Genomic DNA, 13,121 nt, shown 5'->3' with positions numbered 1-13,121 from the left:
GTGTGTTGATCTGATAATCACTCTTGTGTGTGTTAAACACAATGTACTTAATACAGACTTAACTTAATTATAAAGATAAACAACAAATCCCAAAAATATATGATCATAATCTATGACAAAAATGCTATAAACTAGATTAGTGGACAATACACATTGCTCTTTGTATTGTTTTAAAATACATTTATGAAAAACAAGATGACAAAAATTTAGAAAGATAAATTATTTTAGAAAGAGCCATGGCTACTATAAAATTGAGACAACATGTTTTAAATGTATAGCACAGATGTTTAATGAGGCAGCAACATATAATACATAGGACAGAACAAGAAAGGCTATTAATAATCTGTCATTGCGTCACTGCATTATGATATAAAAAAAGGCTCAGTACAGTGCGGCACAAAGAGCTTATGCGCATCCCGAGTGAAGAATGATGCGCTTGAAGCCACACGGAGTTCTTGAAAAGTTCAAAGCACAAAGGAAATGCATATTGATAGACAGTGTATTATACAGTATCTATTTATGCAATAGTTTATTGAGCCTTTTCTTTTAACAGTTTTAAAATTTCAGTTACTGTGCGCGTGAAGAATTAGTGCTCTGACTCTAGTGTTGTGATCTAAACGACAGCGTCCGACACCTGGTAGAAAGTAGCACGATTAAGTCCAGCAAGATAAAGTTTTTTTATGCAAAACCATAGACCTTTAGCTACAGATCAAGTATAATAGTATTAACATTGAATCATCTTGAAGATAGTTTCATCATTGACTGTAACCGAATGCGACGTGCTGTTTGAACACTGATGGAGAATGACTGACAACCGCAGCGGAGGGAAAAATTTATGTGATCTTAAATTGACTTAAATGTTAATTTCTATCTCACATAATGGCTTCAGGACACTTATAATACAGTGCACGAAGACTTTGTTACTTTAGAATATTTTTGTGCTTTTTGTGGGGTTTAACAATAACACATAATAGTATACACACATTATAGGATTTGAATCGGCCTCGTCTGATCGAGACCCGATCCGAATGAAATGAAACTGAAGCACATTTCTACACTGCATAATGTGTCTGTCCTTATGGCTACAGGTACTTGGTTTAATTGAAAAGTTTTGTATACCTCACCTGGGTGTCGCTGCATGCAAATCCCAGTGAGCTCATGGCTTGTTTGAGTCAGAGTTTCAGTATCCATATAACTTTTCTGAATCTACCCCTGTTGTTACTTGTAATTGTGACTCATTAGGTTGTTGAAATGATTGTAATTGTTATGTCAATCTATTTTAGCAACATATTATACTTGCACTGTGTAATCTCAGACTATACATATTTAGGGAATTACAGTTATTGTGCTAAGTATATACTGAATCATATCGTGAGAAACGGAGTCTGTTTTGTGAACACATAGTGGAGCGGGTAGTATGTTACCATGTAGAAGTGCCATGATGACTTTCTGTAGTGTGATTTTGTTGTTGGATTCAATGTAGAGTGTTCTTACACTTTTGGGTTAAATACATCACCGAGTTCATTACTCATTTTGTTGAAACGAATTCCATCTATTTTAAACATAATAATAAATATAGCTGCAAGCTGCATGTATTAGGACCAAACTCAAAAGAAAGCACAATGATTTATGCAGTCGTGGCTGTGAACTTCAGAGCAACAGCAACAAGTAATTTTTGTTTTTATTTTACTCAAAATGACAGAAAAATCACAAATACAATCACATAGAATATGATTATTTGTGATTATGATTAATTTGATAAATTGTTTATCGCTTTTGACCAATAGGTGGCGCTGTAACCAAATTTATGTTGTGTGGTCAGTGTGAACAGACAATGACACAAAAGTCAAACCAACTTTCCTGCAAGCTGCCATAAAAGGCTTCCGCACCGGAGGAACCTTTTCATAGTCCCCAAAACTATTGGCGGAAGTACCTGAATTTTGGCATGTTCGCACCGCAGGAACTAGGAACGAGTTTAGTTCTAGGTAATCCTTTTGGAGGAACTAATTTTGCTCCTACTTCAGGTTAGGGCCTAATCCAGCACTTTAGGGAACTACCAGTGATGCTGATTGGCCGAACCCACGCGAAACACCAACACTCCCCATTTTTAAAAAAGCAGTGTAAACTAACAGAATATAGCCTATATATTTACTCCAGAAACTGTGAACTTGGAAAACAGTGATGGACGGACCTCTTAACCTTATGCTAAGGAGAAAATCCAACACAACTTGACATTATTATGCATTTCTGCTCAGCCAACAACACTGGACATCAACCGCAAGACATACGCTAATGACTTTTCATATACCGTCTAATTTCTATGCATAGACTTTCTATCTAATAACGTATTAGACAGGACTGTTAGACAGATCGTAAACTAATGAACACAGAGAATTCGAGCACTGTGTGGTTCTCAGTGCCGTCAAAATAAAGGCGTCACCTCGGAGTTCCTACGGGGCGGTGCGATGCAACCAGGAAAACGTTCCTTGGGGAACCGTTAGTAAAATTAGTAACCATTATTACTAATCAAATTTAAAATATAAAAAGCATTCTGTTCTAAGTTGTATTAACATAAAATGTTGCATGTGGTTTTTTTTTCAGTATTTGACTACATACTTATGCACAACATTAGAATTAGCCTTTTTTTTATTAATTGCATGATTGAAGTACAAAATCTGCAAAAAAATTAAATTAAAAATGGACACCCAGTTATAGGCCTGGAACAACTTCTTTCTGTTTCCTCCTCCTCCCCAGATGATGAAGTCGATCATAGTATGCCAGAGAGTGATGAAGCACATCCAGCAGCAGGAACCCCTTCGGCAAAGGGCAAGGGCAAGTTCTCCAACTTTGGCAAGATCTTCAAACCTTGGAAGTGGAGAAAGAAGAAAAGCAGTGACAAGTTCAAGGAAACATCAGAAGGTACTTGTATTTATATACAGGGGTTGGACAATGAATCTAAAACACCTGGTTTTACAACACAATAATTTGTTAGTATGGTGAGGGCGTCATTTTGCATCCAAATACAGCACCAATTCATCTTGGGAATGACAGATAGAAGTCCTTCACAGTGACCAGAGGGATTATGAGCCGTTCCTCTTCCAGAACTGTCACTATATGATGCTGGTGGACTCGCTCCTCCAAAACACCTCGATAATATTCAGATCTGGTGACTTTGCATGTTCAACGTCACTTTCATCTTCATCAAACCCTTCTGTCACAAGTCTTGCTGTGTGTGTTGGTGCATGATCATGCTGATACACGGTTTGAGCATCAGGTGCTCATGATCCTCCAGAAGGGTTTGGTAGTCCTCGGCAGTGTCGTGTCCATCAAATACAATCAGGATTGTCATGATATTGGAGCTCAAACCATCACTGATCCACCCGTGCTTCACTCTGAAGATTGGCCACCAGGCATATAGATGTGAAACCTCCAACATTGGCCAGTGTTTCAGTTTCATTGTCCAACCCCTCTATATATATATATATTTATTTATTTATTTATTTTTTCCTAATTTGATAAATTTTAATTTAAGGCACCTTCATCATGGCACCTTTTTTAAATTTTTTTTTTTTCCTATTATTTTGTGGTTTAAATAAAAAGACTTTCTAAATGGGGGAATGAAAAAAAATTGGCAGTTGTTTAATTTGAGGTAACAGTATCCTATATGCATTTTATACAAAACAGTGACTCCAGCACTCATGTTCTGATCTTTTTTCTTCTTCTTCTACACTACAAACTAACAAAATGCAACTTTCCAAAGCATTGCAGATTAAAGTATTCCCTAAAACTCACTATCTTGCAAAGCCTGCTGCTGGAGAGAATAATGTGCGTATCTGCTCTCTTTCTGAATGATTAGTGCTGGAGAGGAAGATTTCGATGAGGAAACCTAGGGAGGAGCTGATAGAGCGAGGGTTACTTAAGGACATCCCAGAGAATGGTATGGCAAACTAGCAGTGTCAATGTTCCTGGTCATGTTTTTATGTATTATGTGCTGAATTGTCATTTAAAGGGTTAGTTCACCCAAAAATTAAAATTTTGTCAGTATTTACTCGCCCTCATGTTGTTCCAACCCCGTAAGACCTTCGTTCATCTTCGCAACACAAATTAAGATATTTAAGAAATTAAGATCGCTCCATAGGCTTCTTGAGGGAATGACTCTTGCTGGCATCGAAAAGTCATTAAAGACATCGTTAAAATAGTCCAAGTGACTTAATCTTAACTTTATCAAACGACGAGAACACTTTTGTGCGCAAAAACAACAAAAATAAGGACTTTATTTCAACTATTGGTTTATTTCTCCCTGTGCGCGAGTCAGGTTACTAGTTTAATAGCGTAAGCTTCTGTTATTGTACGTCACACGCATCACACACATGACCAGCGTCGGCCAATAGTGAGCCTACGTGTGACGTAGCTTTACGCAATCACACTACGTTAACTGACTACAGGCCCATGGAGAAGGAAGTGAATAGTTGAAATAAAGTCGTTATTTTTGTTGTTTTTTGCGCACAAAAAGTGTTCTCGTCGTTTGATAAAGTTAAAATTGAGCCACTGTAGTCACTTGGACTATTTTAACGATGTCTTTAATGACTTTTCAAGGCCAGCAAGAGTCATTCCCTCAAGAAGCCTATGGAGCGATCTTAATATCTTAAATATCTTAATTTGTGTTCTGAAGATGAACGAAGGTCTTGCGTGGTTGAACGACATGAGGGTGAGTAAATACTGACAGAATTTTCATTTTTGGGTGAATTAACCCTTTAAAATAATGGAAAAAATTCTATATGATTCTACAGTAAAATAGGTTTCTTTAAAAAAAATGGAAATTTAGATTAGTCTTTTCTTTCCTATTTTGACATCTATACACACTTTTTTGTTTTTTCTTTGTTCTCAATCCATTACCCAATCTGTTTCAGAGAGTAATGACGTGAATCATAAAGCTCCACCAGTAAAGAATGGCCACACTGCTCCGCTACCTGGAGAACGCAAGTCAAACACAGGATTGGAAGTTAAGGCACCATCTTCACGAACACACGGAGAAGAACAGAGGAATAGCCTCGCACCGGAACCGGAGCGGCGGAACCGAGCACCTTCCGACGTCAGTCGCAACCGTCAGCCGCTGGACGTGGACGCTCGGACGCGGTTACCACCTGAAGCCGAACGACGCAGCCGACTAGAGTCGGACATGGAAAGACATGCAGGATCGTTACCGAGAGAGAGACAAGGACAAGAGGAGGGACGATATCGGCGGGACGACCGAGACGAGAAACGAAGGGATAGAAAAGATGACAAGGACATAAAGCCTGAACGTAGAGATGATCGAGACAGACGAGATAGGAAGCCGGATAGAGAGGACTCGCACGGAAGAGGTGAGCGAGATGAACGCGAGAAAGAGAGGAGGAATGACAGAGAAAAAGACTGGAGGGAAAGCAGGGACAAGAAACCGCCACGAGACAGGAAAGAAGATCATGAAAGGCGAGATGAGCCCGAGAGAGAACGTAAGGAGCTGACTGAAAGGAGGGAAGACAGGGAAAGAAGAGAGGAACGGGATAGACATGAGGAAAAAGATCGAAAAGATGACCGAGAAAGGAGAGATGTCAGGAGACCAGAACCTATGAAACAGGTGTCTGATGGGATACTAGTCAGGCCTCAGTCGGAACAGGACTTGCGGCACATTCTTCAGAAGAGCTCGTCTGACATTGGACCCAAGTTGCGTCCGGTTTCGGAGGCCATCCAGAGCAGCACGCTGCCACGATACACACCTGCAGAGGAGGAATCAAGGGCACGAACAGGTAAAATTCCCACCCAGCTCGCTTCATTCATGACAATAGATTTGTGGTCTCACAACATCTGAGGTTTACTAGAGGACTCATGTTAATATTCACATACATCTAGGGCTAAAAAGAAATACCGTCACACTGGATGTGGTGCACTTGCGCTACTTCCGTCAAGACAAATGAATAAGCATAAAGTGTGGTTTCCCAAAGTCGGTCCTGGAGGGTCACTGTCCCCGCAGAGTTCAGCTCCAACCCTGATCGAACACACCTACTTTACCTGAGTGAGTTTCTACTGATCCTGAAGACCTTGATTAGCTTACTCAGGTGTGTTTGATCAGGGTTGGAGCTAAGCCAGAGGATGTCTAATTGAAGAGAATTGGCACTGGCTGGTTACTTCCGGGTTCTGGACTGGCTGCAGTAACGCGTCTCTGTCCATGCGGGGGCGCTCGCGGTCGAGTGCAGAATGAATGGGAGTCAATGGGGTTTCACCCACAGAAATCCACTTTTCTCAGGATGTAATTTTTTGTCAAGTAATTTGAAAGTTGCATTCAAAAGGGAGGGCTAAGATAATACACTCAGCTGAAAATTGCATTTTTAAGTTCACTTATCTGTTCTAAAAATCCGTTCAAAACTGTGATGACGTCACACAATAGCAGAATGCTAGCGTGCTCAGGCCAACAACGGCCTAACCTGTAAGAAATCAAAGTACTCGTTCATTCGACTTTTGGCCTATAATCTATATTGAACTTGCGGAATCAACAATAAAATCTATTTTGATTTAACGACAAGCAGGTGAAAGTCATAGACATATACACTAGACCTCACCTTGGCTACGGCAGTTCATTGGAACGAATGCGTCAATAGAGCCGCCATCTTGAAACAGGGGAGCCCCTCCACTTTAATGCATCAGCGTCAATGTAGTAGACACCGGTCTAACGGAAATAAAATCACCATAAATCACCATGAATGCGATTTTTCTTGTTTTTTTTTTTGGTTTGTTCCAACGTTCAGACATGTATTTATCATTGATTCCAGAAAGACATTTTTTTTTTTTTTTAAACATTCTTCCTAGTTCAGATTTCATCCGTGAACTTCATACGCTGCACAAAAGTCCGCCACCATCAATGAATTCGAAGTAAAGGCAGAGATAGCAGCGTTACCTAGCTACTTCCTATGACAAGACCCCTGTTCCAAGATGGCGGCGGTTTTGACGCATGCTTAGAACCCCAAGGTGAGGTCTAGTGTATATGTCTATGGGTGAAAGAGACACATTTAGCCATTTAGCCCCATAGACTCTCATTCATTCTGCACTCGCCCGTGATCACCTCCAGTGGAATTCTAATGGAACTGCAACCAAGATGATACACAACTGGGCTAATAGGAAGTGCCAAGGCTCTCCGTTAGACGGGCTCTGAGCTAAGCTCTGCAGGGACAGTGACCGTCCAGGACCAAGTTTGGGGTCATTTGAACGACTGGTTGACTTCCTGAGTTTATGAAACCACTCCCTCAGAAACAGGCAGTGGGCTCCGATTGGTTCGTTTGGGCCGGTGTGTTGTGATTGGCTAAACTGTAGCTCACGTTGTCCGGAAGGTTAATGCCCATTACCTTTACGGGCGAAACGTGCATGTTCTCCGGTCCAACGTACAGTAAATAATGGTGTCGATACTGCAGTATCCGAGCCAGATTCAGACCCAGAAAGCGGCGATGAAGAGAGTCAAGCAGAACCTCCCTAAACTCGGCTCTTAAAAACTCGGTTCGGTTTCTCAATGGTAATTTGTCTATGTGTATGGTGTCTTGTTTTTGCTCTCAGGATAAAATTACAGTAGTGTGTCTGTGCCACAAATACATTTACTTGAGCTCTTCAAAGCAGCTTATATTATGTTCTTGAGAAACAGCTTAGCTGTACCAAAGAGTTTCAAGAGTTTGACCGTACAATTCATGCAATTCTATTCAAAATGGGGGTGGGGGAGAGAGAAAAGATATGCAGTTGCTCACTGTGTGGCTGAAATTTTGCTCAAAGCACAATGGTGTTAAAGACCTCATGAAACAGCTGGATTCCAGTGTTGGGATTTTAACAATTGAAACCGTTGAGGTGGATTCACCCCAAGTATGTTGTTTAAAACTTTAAATAAAAGCCAAAAATCTCCCATTTGTTGGTTAAAGGGATAGTTCACTTTGAAATTAATTTTTGATATGTTTTATCTATAGTATTTTGACATTTTTCAGTCAAACCGTTGTTGTCTGTCAGTCATACACTGGAGGCTAAGGGGGTCCACCAAAGAGCAGCACAGAGAAGTCCAAATTAAACATGATTTAATGACTCGTAAATGTAAGTACACACTGATGGCCTAAGACACGAAACGAGCGGTTTGTGTGAGAAAACCAACAGTATTTATATGGTTTTTACCTCTTGTAATCACAGCCATGACAAAATGATCTGACGGCAGAAGTGATCGCTTGCGCGCCGACGTCACTCTTTGTTTATACAGAGATTTCGGAAGTTTTACCTTTCACTAAACATATTTAGATATACGGGAAACCGCAATGGAAGACGATTTCGGTATATCTAAATATGTTTAGTAAAAGGTAAAACTTCCGAAATCTCCGTGTAAATATTGAGTGACGTCACACGCAAGCGATCACTTCCGGCGTAACATTGAACTGATTCAGTTCGGTTCAGTTGGACATTGAACAACTGATTCAGATCACTGTGATTACACGAGGTAAAAACGATATAAATACTGTTGGTTTTCTCACACAAACCGCTCGTTTCGTGTCTTAGGCCATCAGTGTGTACTTACATTTACGAGTCATTAAATCATGTTTAATTTGGACTTCTCTGTGCTGCTCTTTGGTGGACCCCCTTAGCCTCCAGTGTATGACTGATAGACAACAACGGTTTGACTGAAAAATGTCAAAATGTCAAATACTCCATCTACATCTTGGATGCCCTTGAGGTAAGATAAAACATATGAAACATTAATTTTAAAGTGAACTATCCCTTTAATGGGGTCTTTAAAGTGCTCCTGCATCTCACCGCCACTGTTCACATGCAATGCCTGCTGTTGTGATTGTGCTGTGCACTTGTGTGTATTGTGTTAGCTGTGTTTATGTATGTTTGTGCATGTGTCTTGTTCTCACCATTAGGATCACTGGGTGTGCGATTTCTCCCTGAGCCCAAACCTGCAACTACCTTCACTAAAGAGTCACAGCCACCCAATAAACAGGCCATTCTCCCTCCCAAATGGCTGATGGCTGCTTCCTCCTCCTCCGAGCTTGCTCCAGTCCCCTCCTCACCCCCTTCCTCTTCCTCATCATCATCATCGTCATCTTTATCAGCATCGTCGTCCGCTGCTCCTCCCATTGCTAAACCTCCTCCTCGGACTGTGTCTTTAAATGTAGACGACTCCTCCCGCACTAATCCCATTCCCCCTGTGACAGCGGGAGACTGGGAAGCCCCGCCCACTGTTCCCACCCACTCCACCCCGCCCTCCGTTCCCGCCCACTCCACCCCTGCAGTCCCTAATGCTGCTCCTAAACAGCCACCAGTGCCCCCACCCAAACCTGTCCATCACAACAGCAACACTGCACTGCAAGGTGAGTCATTATTTGTCTTGTTTTTGGCTTCTGCTCCAAGTTGCTACTGTAGATTAGATGTGGCTTCATGCTGCTCTCTTCAGAGACCTTAGCCAGAGTCGACACCACTGGGAGTTGTGGGAGTTTGGCCTGTTCAGTTTGTCTAGTTTGTACAATTGTTATCCTGCGGGGAAAGGTTTTTGTGAGTTCATCATAAAATTGTATGAAATGTTTTCTATTTTTTTTTTTCTTTTTAAAATCCTTATCCTTTAATCATAAATGTCTAGAAAAATAATTGTTTAGAGTAACTCGGTCCAGGTTCATGATAATCTTCTTAATAAAGAAATGTCGAATTTGGAATTAAAGTTAAATTCCAAAAGTTCTTGAAAATGTTTTGAATTCTCAAATATTTTCTTAATTGCACCATACAGTAAAATATTTGGATAAAAATATCCAAAAACCACTAGAACAGTTTATATATATATATTTATGACATTTGAAATGTGAAATTTTGTTCCAGAATGACCATTTTTATCAAGCTTGTGTATTTAAGTTCAGTAATTTCACTTAAATGACAATTAATACGTAATCTTCATTGCCATTTAAGTGAAATCACTGAACTTAAATATACAAGCTTGATAAAAATGATCATTTTAGAAGAACATTTCAAATGGCATTTAGAGGCTTTTGCATCTGAACTCTTCATATGCAAAAGCCTCTAAATGCCATTTGAAATTTTCTTCTTTAATGATGATTTTTATCAAACTTGTATATTTAAGTTCAGTAATTTCACTTAAATGGCAATTAATAGGTAATTATCATTGCAATTTATGTGAAATCACTGAACTTAAATATACAAGCTTGATAAAAATGATCATTCTAGAAGAAAATTTCAAATGGCATTTAGAGGCTTTTGCATCTGAACTCTTCATATATATATAAATATTTGGGATAATTTAAGTACACAAGTCAACATATATTATTATATATATATATATATATGTTGACTTGTGTACTTAAATTATCCCAAATGTTTAAATCCAGAAAAATCAGCTGTTTTAAACCATGTAAAAAAGGAAAAGGAAATCAAGGCTAGCGCGGATATGACGTGATTGACAGGCGACGCAATGGCACGGCTGATCACATCTGTCTTTCTTGCACTCTCTCTGTGATAGCGCTGCCCGAGTGAACATGTCTTGTATGGCATGTAATTATAACATTTAAAACAAGGTCTCTATTGAGTCACTTCTGTAGAGTTGTTACTGGATTTCGAATACAGCTAAATCACAGACAATCATTGTTATATTTCATTAGTGTCACTTCATAGTATTATTGAATTGATTGTATTATATAAGTATTAATTTGTATTAAATAGAGTTATGTTTTGTACAAAATATTTGTACAGGTTTGTACAAATATTTCATATCATATTCAATCAGTTCTGAGGAGATTAGTGCTTTTCATTTTCAGTTTATGCATTTATGCATTTTAGAGGTTTAGAACTGAAAATAAAGTAAAGTTAATTAAGTCAACTCTATAAATTATACTTTTAGGTTATCCTTTTACAAACAGCCCATGGTTACCCGCAGTTACGAGTCATCCAAAAAATTTGAATGGTATTCGGGTCGCGGTCGGTCAGGTGGTTTGAATAAAGATGCCAATGAAACCTTTGTATTTATATAGTACAAGACACAATTTTCTATGAAATATATAGGCCTACTACACTTTATTGGCTGAATAACTGGCACGAGGATGACACACAAGCTCAGTCTAAACAGTTCTGGGTTCTGTACTGGTGATCCGAGAACCGCTGTATACCTGTGCGTTCGGTAGTACGTGGAGTATCGGCCGCTCATCAACAGGAAAGGAATGATGGCCTATGTGTTTAGCGAGTCAGGTGTGTTAGACTCTGAAGCAGACACACAGAGGAGTGTTCAGTGAGACGGGCAGGCTTAGACATGTCTCTGTGCTGTTTGTGCTGCTCTGCTGGCACTGAGTCTCTCGACACACCTGTCTCTCTCTCTGGGCGCTGCAGGAGCTTTGGCTTCTGTCCACAGTTCTGAGAAACTTCTCAGCTACACTCTAAAAAATGCTGGGTTGTTTTAACCCAACTTTGGGTCAAATATGGACTAACCCAGCCGTTGGGTTAAATTTTTACATTACATTTTTAACCCAACATTTCGGGTTTGTCCATATTTGACCCAAAATTGGGTTAAAACAACCCAGCATTTTTTAGAGTGTACACTGAGGCACTGTTGTAACACAGGTTTTATACTTTGAAAAACAAACAAAAACATGATTTTGGTGTGAAACAAAGTGCATCAAATTGCATGTGTGTGATGTTTCTATATGACTCAAGTGTCCCTGTGTGTCCTCCATAGCAGCTGATGTGACAGACGTGAGAACTCCCTGTACTTTTGTTCTCAGACCTAATCAGTACAGTACAACAGAACAGTTCCAGATGTATTTTTTTTCCTGTTTGTTTTCTCTATTTCAGAAAATCAATTAAGTTTAATTTAGATGTTTAATTGATTCAGTGAGTTCAGTCCAATAATTTGCTGCATTCATACTAGAGCCAGATCGATATATCGGCAGACCGATATTATCGGCCGATATTAGGCATTTTCCAAACTATCGGTATCGGCAGTTATAATGGAAGATAAATGAATATTTCAAAAATAAAATAAAAACGGACGAAACACGCTTGAACCATGTCATGAGTGTTGGAGTTGTATAGTTTGTCCACCAGAGGGCGCTCTACACCGTTCCTGTTGGCAACAGTCGTTGAGTTGGTCACGATACATACATCGCTTGAATAAAAATTAAAAGAACATCCGCATCAGTTCTCTGAACTCAAATAAGCAGGACAAAATTTGGGACTATCATGTCCAGTTTAAAAAATAAATAAATAAAATATCGGCCGATATATCACATTTTAAAACCCAAAAATATTTGTATCGGTATCGGCCTTCAAAATCCTTTATCGCTCGGGCTCTAATTCATATGCTGTTTATTTGGATTAACTTAAAATAGATGAGACCTCATTCTGACAGCTGGACCAGTATCTTTGAGGAGAGATAACTTTAGACATGCTGTGGCCCAGCTGCTCGAGTGTTAGAAACACAACACACGACCCCTCTCCAACAGGGTCCATTTATAGACTCCCTAGTCCAGAGACCAGGACAATCCCATCTCAGTATAGTCGGTACCATTTGAGTAATTGAGTGTTTCCCCCAGATTTGTTTATACTGGCTTCATTGTTGGGAATTTGGGACTTGTTTTTAAATCATAATATGTTCTCACTTACTTTTTAGTAAAGTTCATTGAAAGGCTTTGAATTTGTGTTAAGCCTACTTGAACACAATTTAAGCTGAAAGTGTGTCCTTCTGGACCACTAATAAGACCAAATAGAGTTGTATATAATCTAAAATGTCCCATGTTCCTTTGTACTCTTGCTATTGGTTGAGCCAGATGATTACATGTTCTTTCTTAATTTACTCACCCTCTGGTCTTTCCAAGACAAGAGTTTTGTTCATGTTCAAAACACAAATTAAAATGATTTAAATTAAAAAAATATACATTTGTAATGAAACTTAATTTTAATTAAAGAGTTTTCTGCCCCTTATTTGAAAGTCCAAAATGCTTCAAAAAGTGCATAAATACATTGTAAAAATCTGTTTGAAGTGAACATGGTTGCTTTATTTATATGCTAAACAGATTTCATTTGAGCTTTGATATACAATGATCAGCGAACATGCATAGACCACTCAAATA

At 39.3% G+C, this 13,121-nt stretch overlaps 1 protein-coding gene across 7 annotated transcripts in view; it reads left to right on the top strand.

Annotated features, from left to right (window-relative positions):
* The window catches only part of phactr4a (phosphatase and actin regulator 4a), a 47,563-nt gene that overhangs the window by 22,394 nt on the left and 12,048 nt on the right, over positions 1-13,121 (top strand). For 6 of the 7 annotated variants that reach the window (XM_089122615.1, XM_039653031.2, XM_089122614.1 and 3 more), the window contains 4 exons: positions 2,755-2,919; positions 3,857-3,937; positions 4,911-5,786; positions 8,919-9,368. In XM_089122615.1, the coding sequence (XP_088978741.1) occupies positions 2,755-2,919; positions 3,857-3,937; positions 4,911-5,786; positions 8,919-9,368 (1,572 nt within the window). The remainder of the gene's footprint in view (positions 1-2,754; positions 2,920-3,856; positions 3,938-4,910; positions 5,787-8,918; positions 9,369-13,121) is intronic. The other variant, XM_039653035.2, reaches the window with a different exon arrangement.

Source organism: Pimephales promelas, chromosome 18 (assembly GCF_988280905.1).
Source record: "Pimephales promelas chromosome 18, fPimPro1.hap1.1, whole genome shotgun sequence".
NCBI lineage: Eukaryota > Metazoa > Chordata > Actinopteri > Cypriniformes > Leuciscidae > Pimephales > Pimephales promelas.
This window is presented reverse-complemented; position numbering and strand designations above follow the sequence as displayed.